General features: G+C 40.1%; 1 protein-coding gene across 5 annotated transcripts in view; it reads right to left on the bottom strand.

Annotated features, from left to right (window-relative positions):
• Positions 1–10,315: 10,315 nt before the first annotated feature.
• Positions 10,316–26,603, bottom strand: part of LOC105491204 (phospholipase C gamma 2) — a 237,073-nt gene continuing 220,785 nt past the window's right edge. For all 5 annotated transcript variants that reach the window (XM_071085005.1, XM_071085006.1, XM_011757391.2 and 2 more), the window contains 3 exons: positions 23,323–23,411; positions 11,654–11,838; positions 10,316–10,659 (listed from right to left, as the gene is read on the bottom strand). In XM_071085005.1, the coding sequence (XP_070941106.1) occupies positions 10,617–10,659; positions 11,654–11,838; positions 23,323–23,411 (317 nt within the window). In that variant the 3' untranslated portion in view covers positions 10,316–10,616. The remainder of the gene's footprint in view (positions 10,660–11,653; positions 11,839–23,322; positions 23,412–26,603) is intronic.

Raw genomic sequence — 26,603 nt, 5'->3', positions numbered from 1 at the left:
ATAAACTTAACCAAGGAAATGAAAAACTTGTACACTGAAAACTATGAAACATTGCTGAAAAAAATTTAAAACACAAATAATGGAAAGACATCCCATGTTCATGAACTGGAAAACTTAATATTATTAAAATGTCCATATTACCCAAAGTGATCTACAGATTCAATGTCATTCCTACCAAAATCCTAATGGCATTTTTTACAGAAATAGAAAACACAATCCTAAAATTCATATGGAACCACAAATGATCCCAAATAGCGAAAACAATCTTGAAAAAGAACAAAGCTTGAGGTTTCATCCTTCCTACTTTCAAAACACACTTCAAAACTACAGTAATAAAACATTATGGTACTGGCAAAAGACAGACATATAGATTAATGGAACAGAATAGAAAGCCCAGAAATAAACCCATGCACCTAAGATCAACCAATCTTTGACAAAGCTTCCAAGAGTATGCAGTGGGGAAAGAATAGTCTCTTCAAAATATGGTGTTGGGAAAACTGAAAATCCACATGTAAAACAATGAAATTGGTCTCTTATATGTGAAAATCAATTTAGAATGGATTAAAGACTTAAATGTAAGACTTAAAGCCATAAAACTGCTAGAAGAAAACAGAAGAAAAGCTTCATGTCATGGGTCTTAGCAATGATTTCTTGGATATGACCTCAAAAGCTTGGGCAACAAAACAAAGGTAAGTAGAACTATATCAAACTAAAAAGCTTCTGCACACAGCAAAGGAAATATTCAACAGAGTAAAAAGGCAACCTCTGGACTGAGAGAAAATATTTGAAAACTACATCTGATAAGGAGTTAATATCAAAAACAAGGAATTCCTATAACTTAATAGCAAAAAAAAAACCCACAGTTTTTTAAATGGGCAAATGACTTAAACAGACATTTTTCCAAAGAAGACATACAAATGGTCAACAGGCATATGAAAAGATGTTCAACATCACTAATCTTCAAGAAAATGCAAACCGGCCAGGCATGGTGGTTCACGCCTGTAATCCCAACACTTTGGGAGGCCAAGGCAGGCAGATCACTTGAGGTCAGTAGTTTGAGACCAGCCTGGCAAACATGGTGAAACTCCATCTCTACTAAAAATACAAACAAATGAGCCGGGCATGGTGGTATGCACCTGTAATCCCAGCTGCTTGGGAGGCTGAGGCAGGAAAATCTCTTGAATCTAGGAGGCAGAGGTTGCAGTGAGCCAAGATCTCGGCACTTGTACTTCAGCCTGAGCAAGAGTAAGATTCTGTCTCAATAAAATAAAATTTAATTTTAAAAAAAGGTAAAAGCCACAGTGAAATATCACCTTACACCCTTTTAGGATGGACATTATTAGAAAAAATATGTATAATAACTGTTGATGAAGGTGTGGAGAAATTGGAAACCTTCTGCACTGTTGTTGGCAGAAATGTAAAATGATGCAGCCATTATGGAAAGCAGTGTGGAGGTTCCTCAAAAATTAAAACAGAAGTACTATATGTTCTAGGAATCCCACTTCTGCATATTTAGCTAAGATAATGAAAATCAGGATCTAGAGGAGAGATTTGCACTCTCCAGTTCATCATAGCATCATTCACAATAGTCAGTTGTGTACATGGACAGATGAATGGATAAAGAACATGGGGTATAGGCATACGATGGAATATTAGTCAGAAAATAGAAGGAAATCCTGTCAGATGCTACAACTTGCATCTTGAAGGACATTGTGCTAAGTGAAATACGCCAATCATAGAAGGACAAATACCACGATTCTACTTACGTATAAAGCATCTAAAGCTTTCAAACTCATCTAGACATAAAGTAGAATGGTGGTTACCAGGAGCTGGGGGAAATGGGAAATTGCTGTTCAGTGGCTATAATGCTTCACTCGTGCAGGATGAAAAAGTTCTAGAGACCTGTACAACTTTGTACCTGTAGTTAACACTGTAGTGTACACTTAAAAAACAGGGTAAATCTTGTGTCATGTTTTGGGTTTGTTTTTCTTTTGGCAATATAATAATAATAATAATAACACTTTTTCTGGAATGTTTGGTAGAAGTTGCCCATAAAATCATCTGAAATTGATGCCATGGGGCGGGAGGTGCATGTCTTTGTTTTTTCTATTTCTTGGATGATAATTGGATTAGTCATATTTTTAGTGATTCTTAAACATTTGGTCATTTTTATTTTAATATAATATTAGTTATTTTGTCTAGGCTTCCAAAAGTCTTACTGTAAAACCATTTTTACTCCTGGTAGTGTTGATCTGTGCTGCTTTTTTTCCCTTTGACTTTTAAAAGAACGATTTTATCAATTTTAGTTTTGTTTTTGGGTTTTCTTGTTTTTTTTCATTTTTAGAGATTTTTCCCTACCTTCTAAGTTAAAGCGTAGGTCATTTATTTTCACTTTTTCTCAATTTACAATCAATGCATTTAAAATTCTAGTATTTTTTTCTGGGCAGTTTTGTCCCTTTCCTGAGATACATTTGTCCCTTCCCTAACATATTCCCTAAAAATAGTTTAGAAATAGCTTTTAAACTTTGCCATCATAGGACTTTTGGGGGCCATCTTTTTGTTTGTGATTTTCATGTGGCACCGAATTTAATCTTGTATTAGAGCTATTAAAATTGTTTCCCCCTCTGTGGTTTGTTGTACAGTCAATATTTGTAAATGTTCTGTGCTTGAAGAAAATTTGTATTTTCTGGATCCAGAGTTTACTCTGTTTGCAGAAGCCTAACGTGCCTTTGATCGTGCTGGTGATTTGTGCTTTTCAGATTTTCCTTGTCCTTGTTTTGTGCCTTCTTAATCTGTGCTGTTCTGAGAAAACACTCTGATCCCCGTCTATAATTGTGAACTTGTTTATTTTTGTTCTCCCAATCTGCTCTGTGCTTCTCAAAGCTACGTTGTGAGACACACAAAAGCTTGGGTCCTTCACAGTTGGCTGGTGCAGTATTATTGTTACAACCGTAAAACATTGCCCTTCTTAGCGATATCTACCTTGATTTTGTAACTTGTCTGATATTAGCAATGCTGCAGCAGCTTTATTTTTCTTAGAATTTGCCTGATACGTTTTTTATATAACTTTATTTTTTGTTCCTTTTTTTAAAAAAATAAAAATGAATAAAGGAAAGAAGAATATAACAGCCACTTTTCACTACCCAGAATAATTGGCTAACATTTGTGCTGTTTTAGTCTTTCTTCCCACTCCCTCGCCCCTGCCATCTTCCCCACCGCCTTCTTCCCCAGCTCTGTCACCCCTCTCCCCACTGCCCCACCTTTCCCCTCTCATTTCCCTTCTCCCCTCTCTCTCCTTTTCTTTTTTTCTTTTTTTTTTTTTTTTTGTGCAGTGGTACAATCTCGGCTCACTGCAACCTACACCTCCTGGGTCCAAGCGATTCTCCTGCCTCAGCATCGGGAGTAGCTGGGATTACAGGCGCGCGCCACCACATGCCTGGCTCATTTTTGTATTTTTAGTAGAGATGGGGTTTCACCATGTGGGCCAGGCTGGTCTCGAACTCCTGACCTCAAGTAATTCACCCACCTCGGCCTCCCAAAGTGCTGGAATTACAGGCATGAGCCACCGCACCCAACCTCATTTTCATTATTTTTTATTCTTCTGTCTAGCTATTCATCTATGGACCAGAAAGCTTGAGTATGCCTGTATCCCTTTTTTGGTACAGCAGCCTGCATTTACATTTGTGTCAGGCAGAGCAACACTTCCCGATCTTTAGAAAAGAAAGAAAACCCATCATCAAGCTAAAACTACCTCTCCCTGCCTCGGTCACATTGCCTTTGCCTTCCCCACTATGTGACTCAATCCTTCTCTTGACATTAAGAGGTTTCTTTTAGTCAATTTTTATACCTGTATTATGTACTTAGCTGTGTGGATGTTGGAAGCAGTTTTATGTGCAGTTTTTAAATGTGTGTAAATGGCATCACTGGGTAGCACTGTTCTGTATTTTCCCTTTTCTCACACAATATTGTGTAAATGTATCCATGTTAAATATATGGGCTGTGTTCCACTCCACTTTACTTTTTTTTTTTTTTTTTTTTTTTTTTTTTTTTTTTGAGATGGAGTCTCACGCTGTTGCCCAGGCTGGAGTGCAGTGGCGCAATCTCGGCTCACTGCAAGCTCCGCCTCCTGGGTTCACGCCATTCTCCTGCCTCAGCCTCCTGAGTAGCTAGGACTACAGGCGCCCGCCACCGCGCCCGGCTAATTTTTTGTATTTTTAGTAGAGACGGGGTTTCACTGTGGTCTCGATCTCCTGACCTTGTGATCCGCCCGCCTCGGCCTCCCAAAGTGCTGGGATTACAGGCTTGAGCCACCGCGCCCGGCCTCCACTTTACTTTCTTATACTATTCCGTCTTACAAATATCCTGCATTTTATCTATATGTCTCTCTACTAATTTATATTATTTCACTCTTCTCCTTGCTGTGTGTGTGTGTGTCTGGCTTCTTTCACTCAACTTGTATTTGTGTGATCCAACTGCGCAGTTACTGTAGTTACAGCTCAGTCATTTGTCATTGCTGTATGGTGCTCCACTATAGAAATGCACATTTGTATGTGTGTATCAACTCTTCTGTAGATGGACATTTAAGGCTCTTTTCAGTTTTTGCCTATTGCGAATAACAGTACTATGAACACTCATATATATGTCTTTTGGTGTGCATATATATGCTTCAGTATTAGGTATATAGGAGTGGAATTGATGGGTTGCAGGGTATGTATATGTTTAATTTCAGCAGAGAGTGTCATACATTTTTTACAATGTAGTTTTGTACTATTTTACACAAGTGTGCCAGGTGCTCTACGTTCTTGCCAGGACATTAGGTTTTTAATTTTTGCCACTCTGGTAAGTGTAATGGTATCTCATAGTTCTAATTTTCATTTTTCCCATATGAATAATGAGTGAACTTTTTCATACACATATCAGCCCTTTGGATATACTCTTGTGAGGTGCTTATTCATGAAATATCCCCCTTTTTCTCAAATGGATTGTCTTATTCTTATTGACTTGGAAGGATGGAGTTATTTTTTGGCTGAGGTCTTTTGTCAGATAAATTATTGCAAATATCTCCCTCTATTCTGTGGCCTTTTCTCTTTGTCTTCTTATTGTATCTTTTGATAAAGACCAGTTTTGAATTTTAGGGGAGTCAAATTTAGCAGTGTTCCTTCAGGGATACTGCTTTTGCAGTTTTGTTTAAGTAACCTTTCCCTACTCATATGTTGTGAAGACCTTCTAGAAATAGTTTTATCTTGCACATTTTGATCTATAACTGACTTGATTTTTGCGTGTGGAGATAGGAATCAGATTTCACATCCATTAGCGACACTGAAATAAATTTAATAGATATAAAACTGGTAAAACCAGTGGTCAGTATCCACAAGGCAGTGATTAATTGAATCTCCACAGGACACAATTTGCATTTCTATGGACAAGAATAATTTGCATTATTCAGACAATAAAACATGGAGAAACCATATAAAATCAGATAATCTGGACAGCTGATAACCTATACTCTCTCTATATATATTGTTCTTTGAATTCTCCTTTAAACAAGCTAGAACATCTTATTGGTTCCCTTGTTAGTAAGATTTCTGATATATGTTCATTTTATATCTTTATGAGAGTTATGGTTGTATCCATTTAAAAAGTGGTCATTTGGCAGTTCTAATTTCATCTTTGCTTTTTAATATTCCTTGCTCACCCTTCTAATGCAGAGGTTCGTCATAGGCTATTCTTAAATCTTGGGATCAGGGTCACTAATCCAACCATTGGGGGCTGGGGGCTGGGGGTCAGAGGTATGAGATACAACATGGCTTCCTGTGAACCAGGGATTGTTGGCAAGAAATGCACTGATTGACAGTTCTAGGGAGCCCATCACTCAGCTGAGAAACACAGGGACTTATTATAAGGTCTTGCTCCTTCCAACACTAAACATGCTTTCAAAACTGATAAATTGAAGAGCACTCAAGTATTAATCTTACAAACTTGAGTTTCAACATAGAGTGAGTTTTTGCTGAAGGTAAGATAAACCTGTAACCTACAGAAATGTGGGCTAAATAGGACAGTAAAACACATTTCAAAAAATAACTGTAACTCTACCTATCTCATGACTAAATTATTTTTTGTGTGTATTTTATTTGGGAATATAAAAGGTGAATAGCAGTTTTTAAAAAAAGTTCTGGGCAGATTGCTATATTCATTCAGATGAAACTTTTATTTTTCAAAATGTGATACAGCTGTTTAATTTTGACATTAATAATAGCCAACATCTGTGTGACTCATTCACTTAATTCTCTATGTACACAAAGCACATACTGTTTATATAAAAAATAAATTATGCTTTAATAATGAAACAAAATTTACAAATGCAGCTTCTTAAGGCCTAATGAAAAATAAGAAATGTGGAAATTTCCGAGAGGCATGATCACTGTGGAATCTGGCTATTCAGAAAGAAAATATTTTGAAAATTAAGAACCAGGGACAAACTATTGAGTATTTTTAAATGCCAATTTTTTAATTCTGTGTAATTCCAAATCTAATTATTAACTTTTTGTTGGTTAGAAGATAGCTTTTACGGTTGGGTTCAAAAAGCTAAATGTCACATAGGTTGAAGGTTAAGTTATTTTCCTTTTAAAGTTGAAAGGGCTGAGGCCCTTTTTAGCCATCCTTTTTGCTTCTAAATACAATTCATCACTTAGTGGCCCTAGATCAGCAATCTTAACATTTTATGCTCAGATACCTCTTAAGTGAATTTTAAAAATCTGTGTATCTTCTTGCACATTGCTATACTGATATCTAAAATTTCTCATCATGAATAGTTGCAAAGTGCTGGCATACCATAGACACTACATGTTTAAATAAAATGGTTGTATTCCTTTTTAAATTTAGCCCAGGAGGTTCTAAATATAAGTTATTTGATAGGTACGATGATCTTTGTAAAAATTTTATGAACAGGGCCATTTTTTTTATGATCAGTCTTACCTGAAGCAAGGCAATTTTTAGTAGCAGGGAATGCCCCACTTTTCCTTTTACTCCTTGAATTTGTATTTTCATACCACTTCTCCCTCAAAATTTTAGCCTAATACATTTTTTATTTTTATGTTGTTTAATTCTATCTCTGTACCAAAAGTATGATATAGTATCCTATAATCCTAATGCTGTAAGCCTTTAAAAATGTTCTTCTGGATTGAGCTGAATCAATAAACACATAGCACAAATTTCACCAAATTATTAAACATAGTAAAACTTCATTGGAGATGTATCACTTAACGAGATAAAGAGGGCTCTTCTCCACAATTATTTCATCTATGTGGATTGATAACATCTTAAGATTGAGCCAAAGTTCATCATCGATTCTATTTTCCCTTTTCAATTTCATTTATGGAGGTGTTGATCCTTGTTCACATAGATACATCAGTGATAGCAGAATCACTGAATTCTTCCAAACCCTTTTTTAGTTACATGCTAAGAGACACAGAAATCTGCAGGCTGTTCCTTCCAGTTTGTTGAAAGCAGAGAATTTGGAACCACCAGAAAAATTTGGAAAATCCATTTGCAAAAGGATTTGTGCCCTGTTAAGTCTTTCACTTTCCAAATATCCACATTTTGAATTTTATACCTTGGGTCATGCTCTACAATAAGACTAGAGGTGGAGAAAGCCATATTTTCTTTTGTAGGGTGAGAAAAGGGCATTTTCTCAGGCAAGTGAGTCTTAGAGAAGAATACAACAGGAAGGTGAGGCTCTGAACACTGCTCCCCTGAGAGTCCTGGAGTCTGTGTATTCCTTGGAAAGCTCTGGTATACTCCCAGGGTAAGGGTAGCTTAATCTAAAGACCACTGGCCGTGGCAACTTAAGTTTAGATTTTAACTAGGTCACAAAGCATACGAAGTATTAGACCATGTTGCCCGGCTGCCTTACTTAACAGAGCAGCAGGGCTTCAAATGTGTTCCACTAGAGATAAGTCCCACGAGACACGTCTGGCAAAAGGATTCTGAGATCAAATGTGGAAAACAAGACCCTCGACACCTTTCACTCCTGCACATCTAGTCTCACAGTAGAAAAACTGTTTAGCTTTTATAACCTAAGTTTCCCAAACTCACAAGGCCTAACCAGCCTCCCCACTTTATTTTTCCATGTAATCACCAGTACTCTAAATAACACACTTAGGAAAATGGGGAACAAAAACAATGTAACACATATGCAGTGGTCGTTTCGACCTATCAGTGCTGCTTCCATCTTTCAGAACGTGCCTGTTCCGAGTCTTCTTGGCCTGGATTGCCTGTGCTTTAACAGTCATGTAGGAAGCATATCTCAGCTAGATACTGAGGTTATGTAGCATCAAATAGACTCTGGAAACAGCCACGATACCATGTGTGCCTTTCCTGAGAGAATCAGTCCCTAACACCACCAAGAACCAGATCAGCGTGTTACTCTGTCAAGGACAGGAGGAAGGAACCAAAGCAAGTACTTTCTAATGGTGGATTCCAGTTGTAGCACCAGGAGGAGGAGACAGTTTTAGGCAGAGGGTTCTTCCCAGCACCATTTATGTCATAATCCCCTGACAGCTCTTTGGCCATGCATGGGTTTTACACAGCAGCAGCTAGAGAGGTTTAGCTTCTGCTTCCTATGCTGCCATATGTCAATTTCTTTGATAAGGTATGAAAAATCCATTTTGGGCAGAAAGGGGATGCAGGCCTTAGCACTGTGGCTTTAGAGTAGAATGAAGTGGGGAGCTGAAAGGAGGTAATGACAGCAACACCTGAGCTCTACTGTGTAGAAGTCATGACAGAGCTGAGAGGGGTTGGGGGAGATGCCAGGAGCAATAAATAGGTTCTGGTAGCTACCTGGTCAAAGATTAATGGGGCCCTGGCTACGGAGTGCCTGTAGCACTCATCCTAGTGCCTTTTTCACCCAGCCTTTCTTGAAAGTTGCTTTGAACATCTGCCACTAAGAGGAATGTTCTTTCTTCAGCTGTTGACTGCCAAATAAAATAGCAACTCCCAGTTGGAGGAGTAACTGGAGTAATAGCACCCCATAACAGCCCTTCCTTGGCCAGACTGCTGTTCCCTGTATTCCTGGCTTCAGGCAAGGTAAATACCTTTCTTTTAGGAGCTCGTGGATGGAGATGATTGATGAGACCCATAGCTTTTTATTTTTTTAACATCGCACCCCCAAATCTTGGCACTGTATTTGGCATGTGGAGGTGATCAGTAAGTTTTTATAGAGTGATGGGACCAGAAGGGTCTTCTGGTCTGAGCCTGATTTGTTCTGCCCTGCTCTTCAGCAGTACATGCATGCTAAGCCCAGCATTTCAGATAACAAGAGGAGGGCCAGATGGGTTTTCTAGGGGCCAGTTTCATCCACATCAAGCATCAGGCTTACTGCTGGTTTGTTCTTCCCCACCACAGTCATTGCTTTTCACAGTTACACCCGTTTTCCCATCAGTTGTAAATTCACTCATTGAGAAGTTTTGACTCTACCAACCAACTCCCTTCCCAACCCAGCACTCTCCTCTCCTTTAAAAAGCCATATTACATCACTGGTATCTATTAATATCTTAAGATGCAGAGGTGTAAAGCCCTCACCAGCCGCACATATTATCATGAACTAGGTAGGTTTGCCCCAAGGGAGACGGCTGCATTTGAAATTTTCTGTAACACCCTAATGCTTAGCCCATTAAAGCTCAGCTTGCTGCTCCAGAAAACTGGGTAACCCAGAGACATTTCACCATTAACCTAACTTTTGTCTGCCTCTTTCAAGCAGCAATTGACCTCTTGCCTGTGGAGAGCTGTGGACCGAGGGCCTTTCCAGCAGCCTCCCAGCCAGTTCAGTAGGGCCATGGGGGATTAGTGGGGCCAGAGCCTACCAGCAGCTGGCAGAGCCAGGGGCAAGTGAGAACCTGCCCCTGCAGCAGAGCTCTGGTCTCTCTGGTGGGCTTTTTAAAACAAAGAGGCCCCAGGATTCCCACCTCCATCCCAGTAACTCTGGTCACAAAACAAGCCCTCACCATTCATTAGAAATTGTCTTGATGAAGAGATCCCATCACTCAGCCATTTTCTTGTGGACTGCAGCAGGCAGCCAGTGGTAGTAAAGTACACTGAACTGAGCAGGCTGCCTTTGGGTAGGGCTTCTCTTTGGGCCCTTATGGAATCATTTGCCTTTTAGTTAAAATCCTTTTCAGAATCTAATGAATAGTTTCTTACATTTCCAGCTCATCTTCTATGGACGTCAATTACCTGGATCATTAGAGATAGAATCTTCTTGGCCGGAAAAGAAATCCTGTTCACTGTGTACAGGTTGTGCAACAGAAGGCTTAAGTGATCAAGGTTTTCATTGCTTTTATTCAATGAGGTTTGGAACATGAGAGGCCAAAAATGAGGAGCACATTTTGGGGAATCCTCTATAAAGAATATAAGTTAAGGAAGTTGTCCAAGATGAAAATAGTGGCAGGAAGTTACCCCAGCTCATGCCAGTTGGGTCTTCAGAAATGTCACCTTGATGGCAGGCTTGAAGAAAAGATGTCACAGATTAGCGTCTTCCTGGAGTGTGAAGAGGGCACATTCTCTTACATGCAAACACACATGTGCACACACACAGTACCCTTACACACATAATCCAGCTTCTATGAGTAAAACTTGCTGTTGCTGACTCTCTTCTCTCTTAACCTGAAATAAAACAGATTTCACCGTCAGCATTGGGGCATGAGAAATGGGCTGTGTGCTGAACTCTGTAACATTTCTCTGTCCATACATTTGCCAGTCATTCACAGCTGGATGGTGTAGGGCTGAGTGTCAGAGAGGCAAGCTCCAAGTTCCTGGTAAGACACTGAGACTCAGAAAGGTTAAATCTCCTCAATGGTAAAATAGAGTAAGAGCTACTCTGCAGGCTGACATTAGGACTTTTGTCTGGATGATTCTTAGTACTTTTAGACACATTATGAAATACTTGGCAACCCTGGCCGCCGCGTATCCCATTACATGCCTGTAGCACAACCAGAAGCATCCCTGTTGGGGGATCTTGACGCAATCTAGAGCCACTGGACTAGCCCGTTCTTGAGAACACAATAAGGACTCCTTAAAAGTCGGTGGTCACCATTTATTTTCACTATTAAATTGAAATGTCCTTCTAGAGGAAATAGTTCTACTTAGGGGAAGTGGCAAGCGCCTAAGGTATTACTTTAAGTTAATTTCTAGAACAAAGAGCACTAGAGTCAAGGGTGCCAAAGCTTTTTTTTTTTTTTTTTTTGAGATGGAGTCTCCCTCTGTTGCCCAGGCTAGAGTGCAATGGCGCGATCTTGGCTCACTGCAGCCTCTGTCTCCCAAGTTCCGAGTCTCCTGCCTCAGCCTCCAGAGTAGCCGGGATTACAGGCACCTGCCACCACGCCTGGCTAATTTTTGTATTTTCAGTGGAGACTGCGTTTCTCCATGTTGAGCATGCTGGTCTTGAACTCCTGACCTCAGGTGATCCGACCACCTCAGCTTCCCAAAGTGCTGGGATTACAGGCATGAGCCACCATGCCTGGCCCATAAGCCACCATGCCCGGCCAAGGATTTCTGAAGAAAGCAACTCAGAGGGCTTTCCAGAAGCCTGGCCCCTGGTGCCCAATATCACTGTGCCTAGAGACCTCCCAAAAGTTTGCAGGTGGAGGGGCTGACCTACCTCTTGTTGCATTTCTCCTGGTACAGCTGGAGCTGGTTCTCATTAACATTGAACTCTTTAACCAGGGCATCCCGGTTGGCATTGCGCAAGTTCTGGTGTGTGTCATACAGAAAGAGTTGGTTGTTCAGTTCTTCTTGCCGCCTCCTTAGCTGGCGACAGGAGGAGTAAAGTTCCTCTTCGCTCTCCTGCAGGATGCGGGGGAGAGAACAACCATGTGGTGACTATACCTTCCAAACCAAAATGTGAACGCGGCATCTCACAAGCACACCTGAAGGGAACATGGGGCAGAAGTTTTGCAACTTGGATTAGCCCAGAAGACACAGGGCCTATTTTTACCAAACATAAAACACAATTATTTATTGTGTGGGAAGCAAGCCGTCTAAAAAGTGCTTGGTCTTTACACTGTCGCTTTATTGCAAAACATTGAAATAATTACTACACTGCCCGTAGATCCTATTTCCTAATCTATTCCAGTTTTCCCTTGGTCTACATGTCACCTTCTGGTCTTTAACTGCAAAAGCATCTAAGCAGCTGCATGCTTAAAGTGGAACCCAGCAGAGGAGAAAAAACAGCATGACATGAGAGCAACAAGGCAGGCAAGAGGCAGATAATTTAAAATCTTTTAAGGGTCTTAAAAGGCAAGGTAACAAGCTGCAACATGGATGAACCTTGAAAACATTATTCTAAGTGAAAGAGCCCAACTCTAAAAGATCACATATTGCGCAATGCCATTTATATGAAGTGTCCAGAACTAGCAAAATCTTAGAGACAAAGTAGATTAAAGGTTACCAGGGTCTGAGGGATGGAGTGAGTGGCAGCAGCTAATGAACATGAGATTTCCTTTTTGGGTGTTGGAAATGTTCTAAAATTGATTGTGGCCATGACTGTACAACACGTAATAGGCTATAAACCATTGAATTGTACACTTTAAATGAGTGATGATATGATATGTGGTTATATGAATTCTCTCTCAAAGCTGTTACCCAAAAAAGCCAAGGTATCGTAAATTACACCTTGCAGAGATGGGCATGTGCCTCACCTGTAGCCGGTAATGATTTCTACTTCCCCCACCAGTACCACCTCCAGGCACATGACCCAATCAAGGCCAACTAGACGCATCTGTGGGAGTTTCATTGGTGTTCTGGGTAGAGTGTCTTTTCTTGGATCAGGTGAAAGAGTGAGTGTGGTCCTGTCATGGCCACACTGCTATTGTGTCAAGAAGTTGGGAATGTGCCCAAAAAAAGAGGAAAACAGCCACTGCGTGAGCACAGAGATTCAGCCATGACTGAAACAAGACCTACTCCTAAACTTTTCAGTTGCAGGAGCCAAAATAGTACATTATACTAGGGGAGACAAAAAGATAAAACCCACTCAGGGTAGGGAGTTTGGGTTTCAGTGCAGAGGGAGGATGAGGATGTTGTACCTCATCTGTTTCAGAGGGTCACTGACTACTGTGTGAAGCTTGGCTTTGCAGGAGGTCAAGTCAATTGGCCTTTCCTGATGGAGTTCAAGTGAAAGACTCCTGTGCTACAAAAACATGTGTCAAGGTGCACAAACAAGATCCTTTGTCATTTACTTTTAGAAAAACATGGACTCGAACCATACTCTGCAAGGTTTTATTCTTATTTTAATGACCTAACAAAACAGTCCCCAGGGTAACAGCTGGAACTGTGACTTTGGAGAAGGGGGAGACAAAATGGTTATTCCAGCTGTTTGCAAAGGTTGAAGAGTAAGCAAAGGTAAAATGGGCTGTCCTTGGTGATTAAGTGAATGTGTCAAGTGAGGCACTGGGAAGAGTCAGTAATGACTTCACTTAAATGTATTCCCTTCCTAAAGGGAATACATAGCTTTCCTCCCTATGAAGAATAAAGCATATTAAAAAGTCAAACAATAGATGCTGGTGAGGCTGTGGAAAAATAGGAAACTTACACTGTTGGTGGGAATGAAAATTAGTTCCACCATTGTGGAAGATAGTATGGTGGTTCCTCAAGGATCTAGAACAAGAAATACCATTTGACCCAGCAATCCCATTACTGGGTATGTACCCAAAGGAATATAAATCATTCTACTATAAAGACCCATGCACATGTACGTTTATTGCAGCACTGTGTACAACAGCAAAGACATGGAACCAACCCAAATGCCCATCAATGACAGACTAGATAAAGAAAATGTGGTACATATACAGCATGGAACACTATGCAGCCATAAAAAGGAATGAGATAATGTCCTTTGCAGGGACATGGATGATGCTGGAAGCCATCATCCTCAGCAAACTAACACAGGAACAGAAAACAAAATACCACATGTTCTCACTCATAAGTGGGAGTTGAACAATGAGGACACAGGGAGGGGAATAACACACACCAGGGTTAGTCGGGGGATGGGGGGAGGGAGAGCATTAGGACAAACAGCTAATGCATGTGAGACTTAAAACCTAGATGACAGGTTGATGAGTGCAGCAAATCACCATGGCACATGTAACAAACCTACATGTTCTGCACTTGTATCCTGGAACTTAAAGTAAAAATTTAAAGAATAAAGTTCAAGGAAAAGTTAAAAAAAAAAAAGAATAAAGTCGCCGGGCGCAGTGCCTCAGGTCTGTAATCCCAGCACTTTGGGAGGCTGAGGTGGGGGGAATGCTTGACCAGGAGTTCAAGACCAGCCTGGGCAACATAGTGGGACCCTGTTTCTATAAAAAATGCGAAAATTAGCCGGGCATGGTGGCATACCCTGTACTCCCAGCTATTCAGGAGGCTGAGGGGGTAAGATCACATGAGCCCAGGAGGTTAAGTCTGCAGTAAGCCACGATCATGCCACTGTACTCCAGCCTGGGTAAGACAATGAGACCCTGTCTCAAAAAATAAAGCAAAACGAAAACCCCATTTAAGTCTTAATTATATACCATGAAAGGTCTCTCTTTCCCCTTGTCTGCACCTAGAAGAAAATGGCTTCTATTGTTTTATTCTACATAATGAGTATTTGTTATTCAGGTGCAAGTTCAAAATTCACTTTTTCTATGAATGCTTCTGTAACTGCAGCCCTTTATCACCTTTTCTGAGTCCCAAAATATTTACAGCTATATTACATACTGTAGTCCTGGGTACACTATATATATATGAGATAGAATGCACATTCAGAAAAGAACATAAAAGATAGAAACCATTTACTGAATAACTCTACAGCAAGTGAACCAGTCTTCTTGACTTGAGGAACCACCATTCTAGTCAAGAGAAAGCATTTTGTAATACTTATTTCCTGGATTTCTTTTGAGTCTGAGTTTTCACTTAAAAATTTAGTTTATTTTATTAGAAAATAAAGGAAGCCTTTGGTAGTAAGTTTTACCTGGCCTGAGACAAAATCTTTATGGCATTCTCTGCCTTTATTTATTTTTTTTTCCTGTTTGTTGGGTGGGGGGAAAATACACAAAAGTAAAGTTTTTCCCCCACCAATACTTTTTAAATTGTTTTATGTTGGAAGTTTAAGCTTACAAAAAAGTACAGTAATAGTACAGTGTTCTACATACCCCAACCACCTAGACTCCACAGTGTTAACATCTCGCACAACCACAGTACAAGTATCAAAACTAAGAAATTAATATTGGTGCAATACTAAAACTACAGATCTTATTCATATTTCATTGGGTTTTCTACCAATGTCCTTTTCCTGTTCCCACATCAAATCTGGGATCCCACACAACCTTTAGTCACTGTGCTACCTTAGTCTCCTACAATCGGTATGGTTTCCTCATTCCTCCTTCAGGACACTTTGGAAGAGTACTAGTCAGTTATTTTGCATGAATGTCTAGCAACTTTCATTTGTCTGGTGTCTTCTTCTATTTTGTTTGAGGTGACGCAGTTTTGGCAAGAAGGTCACAGAAGCAATGTACCCTTCTCAGCGTCTCACATCAGGAAGGACGTGATTTCAACATGCCTTATTCCAGGTGGTTGGTAACACTGATCATCTGATTAAAATGGTGCCTGCAGGGTCTATCCGCTGTAAAGCTGCTATTTTCTTCTAATTGATACATTTCTTGGAGGAAGACACTTTTGGGACAATGGAAATACATTTCTCTTCCAACTTGCATTTAGCATTCATCAGTAGGTCTTACTGCAGCAGTTAGTGCTATGCTGTTTCGATAGTGATTTTCTAGTTTCTTCATTCCTTCTACATTTATTAATCAGAATTCATTTGTGGGGAGGACTGACTCTTCTCTCTCATGTATTCATTCATTCACAGACACGTAGCTATTTCATTCCGTGTGCTAGAATCCAATATTATTTTGCTATGCAAATTGTTCCAGCGGTGGCCATTGGGAGCTCTCCCTGGTTGGTTCTTAGGCCCCTTTGATGCCACCATTTTTTCAGCACTTCTTTATTTACTGAAATGTTAAGATGCTCCAGGTTCTTTTTATATTTTATTTATCCCAAGTCTGGAAATCAACCACTTGTCTAAGGAGCCCTGATTTCTTTTTATTGGAATATGATATTTGGCAATATCTGGAATTCAGAAACCAATGACTGGGGTGTCATTAATTCTAGGCACTCAGCAGAGTGAGCTAGGATATGTATGTATTTGTAGTAACATGTAAACACACACATTTATTCATCTACCTATGTGTGAATCTATATATAAGTATATATGTAACTTAAGTGAGTTTATACTGATATCTCCAATTCCAATCAAACATTAATTTTGGAAGGGTTGGTATAAATTTCTACTTGTTCACATGGTGTTTTTTAATAAGATTTTATGTTTTTCCTTATATAAGTTGTATACCTTTATTTAAATTACTCCTAAATGTGTTAATGGTTTTTGTCAGTAACACAAATGGGATTTCCCATTTGTCCCTTCCTCCTACACCACATTTGTTTGTTACTTCCAGAACAGAGAGAAGTGGTTACATTCAATAAATACAAGACAAAGTCTCTCTTTAAAATTGAAGTCTTCCTGTTTTGTAAACTATACAATCAGAATTTGTATAGTTTAAATTTGTATAGAATAGAGATCACCTGACCTTTTTTCTACAATTATACTGATTATTTCATTTGGCTGATTACATTTATGGCATCTACTAGTTTATGCTTTTTTCATATTTAATTTGTTGCTAACTGTGCCACTGTTAAACCATCCTTGCATTCCCGGAATAAATGCTTAGTTGTAATATATTGCTCTTCTAGTAAACAGCTGGACATTTGCTATTTTTTAAGTTTAACATCTATATTCACACATGACATTGATCTATGGCTGAATGAGGTTAGAGGAAAGCTAGGAGTACTATCTCTCCAGTTTTGATATGAACATTGTATAGCTTCAAGACAGAGGAAGGATTTCCATTGTTTTTACTTCGGTGGAGTAAAATTGGAATTACATTATTTAAATGAAGATAAAACTAAGCTATAAAACCATCTAGATCCTAAACCTGTTTTATCTAATAGGTATTTTAACTTTTCTACTGCTTTTCAGAATAATTTAAGGCAATCATCCATTTGCTCTACTTTATTATTTGGGGTTCAGTCTCCTTTCCAGTGTTTACTATTACATGTTTTTCCTTTTTGTTCTTTTATTAAGTAGGCAAAGAGTTTAACTGGTCTTTTGGGGGCTAGACACAGTGGCTGACACGTGTAATTCCAGCATTTGGGGAGGCTAAGGCAGGAGGATCTGAGAGCAGCCTAGGCAGCAAAGCAGGGCCGTGTCTCCATACACACAAAAAAAATTTTTAATTAGCCAGGCATGGTGGCATATGCCTGTAGTCCCAGCTACTCAGGAAGATCACTTGAGCCCAGGAGGTCAAGGCTGTAGTGAGCCATGATCACACCACTGTACTCCAGCCTGGGTGACAAGAAAAAAACACTGTCTCAAAACAAAATTTGGCCTTTTTGATAAACAAGAGTGTTTTATTCTTTATCTTTTTTTGATTTGTGTTTTATTCAGTTGGCTTCTATCTCTCTTTTATTCCTTTGTTCTATTTTATTGGTGTTTTAAAAGTTCTTAAGATGAATACTTAGTAGTCTTCAGTCTTTGTGAAGTTTTAAGGCGAGCACTTTCCTCTTCTAAATGTAACTATGGCATAAATGTTTTACTTTTAGGTAATTTACTTGTTTTAATATATTTAGAAAATTATTATATTCAAATCATGAATAATTTTACCATCTTTTTATATCTTTCGAATCTTGTCAAGTTATAGCCAATGACCTATGAAATTATGATTTTTAAAAAATGTGTTAAGGTTTTCTTTCTAAGAAAGGATGCAATCAAATTTATAAAGTTTGAGAAATAGAAGAAAATAGTGTATATTAGCCATTTGTAGGACACAAAGTTGTATATTTCTTAAGGCAAATTATTTTGATATTATATCTTCGCTGATCTCCTATATACTAGACTCTCCAAATTCTGAAAGATTTTTTCTTTATACAGTTGTCTTTGTATTTGTAGGAACTTTTGTTTTATATACTTAGGTACTATGCTGTTTGCTAATGACTTTTATATCCCTTTAGAAAACAAGCATTTTATCATTACATACTGTTCATCTTAATACACTGTAGTACTTCTGATCCTAAATTCTAGTTTGATGTTAACTTTTCCTTCCCAGTTTTCCCAGTAACTCTTCCATCCATTCCTATTTGTTTTATTTACCTTGCCTTTAGGCCTGTTCTTATAAACATTGCAGTTAGATTTATTTTCTAATAGGAGGATTCAGCCTATTCACCAAATTAAATGTAAGTTCTTATCCATTTCACTTCAATTACTATACATTTTACTTTGCTTTAATTTCTTCTGATTCTTTACCTTATTTTTACTCTGTCAAGTTTATGTTGATCTCCTTTTTTCCTCCTCTGCTTTTCAATTCTGCCAGCGGTTACCCTCAGTTTAACAATGCTAACTAAAATCACAGTTTCCTTTAACATCAAATGTAGCATTAACTCTCCCTCTGCAGTATAGTTTATTTACTGTCTGATTCCCCAGTCATCAAAGTTGAAATACCCTTTAGGATACCTTTAATTTAACCTGTCCATGCCTGTGTTTTGTTGACACTTGATTATTTTTCAGCTTTTGATTAGCATTTTTTATTACGGTATATTTCTTCCAATTCAAAAATTCTTGTTTAATATTTACCATGACAAAATTTTAATCACACTGTCATCCTCCTGTAAGATGTAATTGTACTGCAAAATTAATTATCCACTGGTTTCCCTCTCTTCACCTCCCCACCTAAAAGTTTCTCTTCTGACTAAAATATCATTGATTCAGGGCTGCCTCAAGATTTCCCTTGAGTAGGATACCTGATATATCTAAAATATTGCATATTTTGAAATTCCTTGACATGTGGGGGACTGGACACTGAATTATTCTGTCTTCCTAGTCCACATTCTACCCATTTGGGGAGTCTTTTAGTTTTCAGCGCTAAAGAGGACAAGTCAGATATTAGACTTATTCAGTTCCTTTATACACAACTAGTGTGTTGCAAGTCCAGGTTTTTAAATTTATCCTTGGAATTTAACATTCTTACTAAAATATTACTAAGGGTATGGATGTGTTTTCTATTCATCCCACCTGCAACCAAGTGGGCCCTCACAAACAGCAGATCAGAGAAACACTTCCTCTATTCGCTGTTTCATTAATAGCTTTGCACCATCTGTTTCACTTTGTCCTTTGGGACATGCTTTCATATTAGGTCCTTGGCATCTGTCCTCCCAGCCCACCTTTTCCTTTCTTTCCATCTCATGGTGGGGTTGCCCTAGATTGTGAGACATTTCCTTCACATTATCTTTGGGGTCACTAATGCAGATCGCTTTACATACCGAATGTTTTAATTCAACAAATCAGGTCTTGTCTTTGAATTCCAGAAAGCTTTTTCCAGTGCTCTACTTGGACGTCTTTGAAAGATCCTATGAGTTATGTGTTACAATTCTCATCATCTGAGGCTTCCATTGGCTCAGTTTCAACTGCCAGCCACCTGTTCCAGGTGTGTACCTTTGTCTTCCTCTTTTTCCACTGCATGCTCATGGTTTTGTCTGTTCAGTAGTCATGTCAAACTGTTGGGTCATAGATGGTAAACACAGCAGTTTTTGCTCTTTGGAGCCAGCACTGGGCAAACTGACCAGCTTTAGCTGATGAGGCATAAGGAAGGCCTTTGTGTCCCCCAAGTTCTCCCCAAGTGTGAGGAAATCTTTCCCAACCTCAAAAACCAGGACCAGCTCAGTGCTAGAGTGCAGCTCCCAGTCCTGTACCTCCAGGATTCTAAAGTGTGCACTCTTCTACAAAGGGATTCACGCATCTGATCTAGGATAAGCCTTAATCTAGTTGACAGCATCCTGGGTTTTCTTTCACTCTAAGGAAGGGCCTCTGTACCCCTTGCACTTTAGCTGCTACCCAGCACAAAACAGAACCCAGTTCACCCAGGATCAGTACTAAACAGGTCCTGGGGCAGCCAGTTTTCTCAAATGTGCCCTCCAGAAATGGCCAGTTTGCCCAGGGAAGATAATGGATATTTAAGCTTTCCTATTTTCCCCAGTCCCATTCTTCGGGATCTCACCATGTTAAATCATTCCAGTGAAGGCCTATTCCAGTTAATGGCAAGATTGGATGTAATACATCAACTTAAGAGAAACTATTTACTTTCAGAGAACAATTTGACATGCAGGTAAAAATACATGGTCCTTTTTTCTTTGATTTATTATTCCATTGCTAAATATCTAGCCTTGGGAAATAATTTTTAATCAGAAAATGTTACATGAAGACCTATATTATTTATAAAGTAAAAAACTGCCAATGACTTAACTCTCCATTAGTAGGAGAATAAGTGAATCAGGGACCCACACGTAATGAAACAGGCATCAATGGCTTTGAAAATCATTTAAAGTCGTGGGCGAAGTAGGAAAGGGCACCTGTATGAATCCGACTATGGAAATATCATATACAAAAAATCATCAGGCAATGGAAATCTACCAAGATGGTAACGGTGGTTAGATACAGGCTGTTTGTGAGGACTCTTTTCAACTCCCCCACCTTTCTTTCCTTACATCTTCAAATACAGTAGGTAATAAAATGGTGCTGAAAATACTCTTTATAAACTAAACATACTGCTAACAAAGGCCTGCGACTTGATAAAGTAATTGTGACATGTAAATGTCTTCTTCAGAAGGTGTTTAAAGTGCTTATTGACAGTTTTCTGGGGCTGTAAAATCTATCTCAGCAAATGTTTTATGAGCAAACTCCATTTTAGCCCTTACTGGATCAATCATTTGCTCAGAAAACGCTGTCTTGAGGCTGTTTACCAGAGTTTTTCCCTGGCTTCCAGAGGATATGGTAATAAATAAAAGGTATGACCGTGGGCATTAAGGAGAAAGCCCAGGTCTACCGAATGCAATTCAGCTCGGCTTCCAAGAGCGACTTCTCATCCCAGTGTGGACAGAAATGCCAAGCTGCACCTGTGAGTGGCACAAAACCAGGTGACAGATGTGGAATTAAATGAAATCTCAAGAGCTAGCAGCTGAACTAAAGAAAACTTTCAGAAAGAAGATTTGCGAGCATTGACTTTCCATTTAGAACCCCATACAACGCCCCCTACTCCCTACAGTGGCAGCCCCAGCATTAAGCTTCCCTCATCAAGGAAGTCAAATCTGCATCAACACAATTTTCTTTTAAATATACTAATTTTCTCTGCTGCTGGTGATACCTAATCACTTAAATTATTTATGATGCTTCCGGTTGTTTACAGCAGCCTTGCAGAGCAGCAGGCCTAGGCAAATGCTGCCCTACCATCATCTAAAACCATTTCTATCACTTGACTTTTCTGTGAAGTGTCTGCAGAGGGGTTTTATGTATAGAGAGAGCAGCACCGGTTCGCTTTCCCCGGGCAACAGATGCGCAAATCCCAGATCCTTTGGTGAGCTGGGAAGGGATAAGCTTAACTAAGCAAAGGGTCTTCGTGCTCACTAGTTTAAGGCTTCTGCTAAAGCCCAGGTTTTACAGTTTTACCATTCAGCTAAATTAATTGATCCCACTAATTCTATATCTGAGTACTGATCCTCAGGAAAGAATTCTGGCATAAAGGAGGAAAAGGGTACTCACCTAAAGCTGTGCATGATCGCCTTGTTTGTAAATGGATTCCATCTAAATGCTCGGCTTGGGGTGTGATTAATTTATGGTCATTCTACTTGATGGAAGACTCACACAGTCATTTAAATGCTGGTGAAGTTTATTTTAGGCCATTGAAAAGTGAGACTGTCTCAGGCTCTTTGGTCCCTAACAGCTGTGCTTTTTAAGTCCCTCTCAGCAGTTTTTCCTGCTCTTTCTTCCCTTATTTTTTTTTTTCCTTGAGACAGGGTCTCACTCTGTCACCCGGGCTGGAGTGCAGTGGCACAGTCTCAGCTCAGTGCAACCTCCGCCACCCAGGCTTGAGCTATCCTCCCGTCTCAGCCTCCCAAAGTGCTGGGATTACAGACGTGAGCCACTGTGCCTGGGTCTTCCCTTACTGCATCTTCTTTCATCTCAGTGCTCCTAAAAATGCCCTGGGAGTGGAAAACTACCAAAGTTGCAAAAGCTGCACATAGGGAAATGGCTATGCAGAAAAGCCTAATATTCCCTCCTCTGAGTCAAGTTCATGAATTTTTATTGCATGGACTGTTATGGCTGTTCAAAGGTCTGAATATCCCTGTTTAGTTTTTATAGCCAAATTACAGACCCTGATTTCTCTATCTGGAAAACAACCAAAATGAGAAAACAAGATGGGTATTGGGGGGCACTAACCCAGCCCACATCAACCCACTGGGATTTAGAACTACAGTTTTTTAGGTCAGCCAAAGAGAATCTGACCACAGAACTCACTCAGCCCATGTCAAGCTTTAGCCCATGTCGAGCTTTGCGGTTCTGCAGTAGGGGGAATGAAAAGATCCTGGGAGATGGTACTGCCTATGGGTCAGGCACTGCAAAAACATAGGCCTGATAGGTGGGTCTGAGCCTATGAGAGAGGCCATCATCGAGTCTCTGGAGCCCCAGAATCACAGTAAGTAAATACCCAGTCATCTACCCAAACCCAAGCCCTGACTCCACACAGCAGGGAGCTCCACTCTTAACCCTTCATCCTGAGCAAACTTGCCACATTTTTAAATACAGCTCAAGACCAAGCCTATCCAAACTGATTAATCAAAGGAGAGACTCAGTATCTTCAAGGCCTGGGAAAATCAAAAGAACCAGGAAGGAAGTCTCCTTCAGTCTTCTCTAGAGAGAAGTTGGGGTTCATGCATTTTTGTCCCCAGGACAGGCCAAGACAGGCCCTCACTGGAGGCTATCAGACTTTTTGACAGGATTCCTAAAGACCCACTGGCACCAAAAAAGCATCCAGAAAGGATGAGTCTATCGAGGAAGGCATCATCTGGCCCAGCTCTTGCTGAAATGAAACTATGAGGAACTTACAAGTACCGGCACCCTTTCCTTCACTGCCTACGCAGAATCACACAGCATTCTCCAAGAAAGGAGGATGCTGGGAGGGAAAACCCAGGAAACTCTGGGGAATTAGCAAAAAGGAATTCTTGTATGATGTCTCATGCTTGGGCTAGATAATTCTCAATGGGCTTAAGTCCATCAGCCAATGGTATTCATAGGCCATTTCTATCCCCACCAGCAGGCATGGCTCAGGGAACCCTCACTGGCGTATCTCCACTCACCAGGACTGGCCGCATCTCACAGAAAACCAGGAGGGAAGCCAGCTCTATGTCCTCGCTGAACCCGTTCTTCAGAGGAACAGACCTGAATCCTGAAGCAGAACAAGGAGGAAGATGCAAAGGCAGGTAATTAATGTCAGACCTTAGATTTTTTTGGAGGATACCCAGGGATCACAGGCCTAGTTCAAAGAGAAGAGAAGTCAGTGCCCCCTGCTGGGGGCTGACTTTGTGGAAGCCGGAGGTCCTATCCTGATGGTTAGGGACACAGGCCAACAGCCATGACTGACTGGTCCATACAGGGAAGCAAGGTTAAAAATATCTACCATCTAGAAATAAAAATGATTCACTCAGAAGAAATTAAAACCCACAGAACATTCCACATTGAGTGTAGTGATTGCAGCTGTGGTTCAATTCCTTAAATACTCCTGAGACCAAAAGAGTAGTGAATCCTCATCCATTTCCTCCACTTAGAGCCTTACAAAGCACAGGACCAGGGAGTGTGTTTTATCTTTAAAGATTTCCAATGGGAGGAAATCTTTCTGTCCCTTAGTAGTTCATAGCAGTATTGATCTTCCTCCTCCAAAAGCCATTCCCTGTTTACAAGTAGGACCTGTGTTTGACAGTCATTTAAATGTTTCTTTTTATTTAGGGCTGAAGGGTGGGGGCGAGTTGGAGCTGAATCTTCCCCACCCCCATTCAGTAATGTTGAAGGCAACACATCTCAAAGGTTGGTTGCTGGCTTCTTTTAATTTACTATAAATGAACACAGGGCTAAAACAGAACTGTCACTCCCACCCAATCCTCCTCTCTGTCCTAAAAGCAACCATTGTTAACAGTATCTTTCCCAAGACTGCCTATGCATATGTTTGAGTTGCTTTTAAATCACAAATGATAGTGCCTTACCAGTTAGCATTGTATCTTAGAGATCGTTTCTGTGGTCCTAGTTTGTCTTGAAAGCATTTATATCATATCTACTGATTCTCCAAGACAAGCAATGCCCAAAATAGGACCCTCCCACTGTTTCCTCTGTGCCTTCCACCATTCAGATTTTGGGCTTATTTCTCTCGGAACATTTTATACTCTCAGTTGATTTATCACCTTCAAACAATATCCATTGAATCTCACTTTCCACTGCTTATGAAGAGGAAAGTCGCATACTTACACAAACCTGTACCTTTTCTCCTTTTCCTTCCCCAGCTTCTCCTTTTACACCCCTAAGATGTATGATTTCTATATGGACATGGTGTATAATATTTGCATTCCATTTTGTAACCATAATTCTCCCACAAAGGGAGGCTTATGTTTTTCTGGCATTTTAATATAAAATTCTTAAACATACAGCAACACTAAAAAAATATTACAAAGAACACTTATATACCCACCACCTAGATTGTATGAAACTTTCACTCTACGGTTGTCCCTTGATATCTATGGGGGACTCATTCAGGACTTCCCCAGATACCAAAATCCTTGGATGCTCAAGTCCCTGATATGAAATGACATAGTTGGCCAAGTATGGTGGCTCATGCCTATAATCCTGGCGACTGGGGAGGGCAAGGCAGGAGGATCACTTGAAACCAGGAGTTCAAGACTAGCCTAGGCAACATAGCAAGACCCCATCTCTACAAAAAATAAAATAAAAAATTTAGCTGGGCACGGTGATGCACACCTGTAGTCCCAGCTACTAGGGAGACTAAGGCAGGAGGATTGCTTGAACCCAGGAGTCTGAAGCTGCCATGAGCTATGATCACACCACTGAATTTCAGCCTCAGTGACAGAGGAAGACCCTATCTCTAAATAATTAAATGATGTATTATTTGCATATAACCTATGCACATCCTCCCATATACTTTAAATTATCTCTAGATTACTTGAATACCCAAGACAATACAAATACTGTGTAATTGTTATACTGTATTAAGGAATAAGAAAAAAGTCTGTATATGTTCGATACATAACGTTTTCAAAAATATTTTCAATCCAAGCTTGGTTGGTTGAGTCCACAGATCCAGAGGGCTGACTGTGCTTGTTTTGTCATGGATTTATCCGCCCATCAATCCATCTAATTTATGTATACAATTCAAAGTATGACAAAGACATCACTATACTTTCCCCAGCATGCATCTCACCACCCAGGGCTCAGTATTGGTTTACAGTGTTCGTCTTTTTATACATAAGGAAATGTACAAATTTATTTTTAATAGCTCGATGCTCATCATCTTACTGAACTCTGTGGATGCCTTCGTTGGCTAAATGTGTCCTCTTTTGTTCTCTTCAAAATGAGCCCACGGGACACAGAATTCCTGAGCTGTGCATGTTTGAGAGCATCCATCCTTTGATTTTATAGTTGAATGCCAGTTTGAGTGGGTATAAAACATTCAGGTTTTATACCCACTCTTTTCCTGGTAGGGTTTTGGGGACACTGCTCTCATTGAATATACTGCTGTGAAGTCTTCTGACCTATTTTTGCCCTACGGCTACAATGTGATCTTTGTTGCTAGTTCGTTTTTTGCCTTGATAAAGCTTCACAGAATTCTTGCAGTCTAGCCCAGTGATAGGCCAACATTAATGCAAATATGAATCACCTGTGAATCTTGTTAAACTGCAGACTCTGACTTGGGAAGTCTGGGGTGAAGCCTGAGATTCTGCACCTCTAATGAGCTAATCTGTGGACAGTGGGGAAGAATTAAGTCTATGTTACGGTTTGGCTCTGGGTCCCCACCCAAATCTCATGTTGAATTGTGATCCCCAGTGTTGGAGCTGGGGCCTGGTGGGAGGTGACTGGATCATGGGGGTGGACTTCCCACTTGCTGATCTCATGATAGTGAGTTCTCACGAGATGGGGTTGTTTAAAAGTGTGTAGTACCTCCCCCTTCACTCGCTCTCTTTTCCTCCTGCTGACGATGTAAATATGTGCTGGTTTCTCCTCGTAGCAGGACTGCAAATTTCCTGAGGCCTCCCCAGAAACAAAAGCCTGTACAGCCTGCAGAACTGTGAGTCAATCAAACCTCTCTTCTTCATAAATTACCCAGTCTCAAGTATGTCTTTATAGCCGTGTGAGAACGGACTAATACAGTCTAGCTGCTGATTGACTGTTAGAATGAACTGGAATGACTGCTCTATGGTGTTCCAGGAGGCTATCGGGTAGCCTGTGCACTCCAGTAGCATGGTTCCAAGCCAGACAGTACTATCTGACACTAGGCGTGTGCCTCTTAAATCGGAGACATGAGCTCTGCCCCCATGGCCAGCTATCTCCAGCTCTGCGTACCTTCTCTCACTGCCCA

This window comes from Macaca nemestrina, chromosome 18 (genome assembly GCF_043159975.1).
Source record: "Macaca nemestrina isolate mMacNem1 chromosome 18, mMacNem.hap1, whole genome shotgun sequence".
NCBI classification, from domain to species: Eukaryota; Metazoa; Chordata; class Mammalia; order Primates; family Cercopithecidae; genus Macaca; species Macaca nemestrina.
Note: the sequence above shows the minus strand (reverse complement) of the source record. Positions and strands in the feature narration are given on the sequence as shown.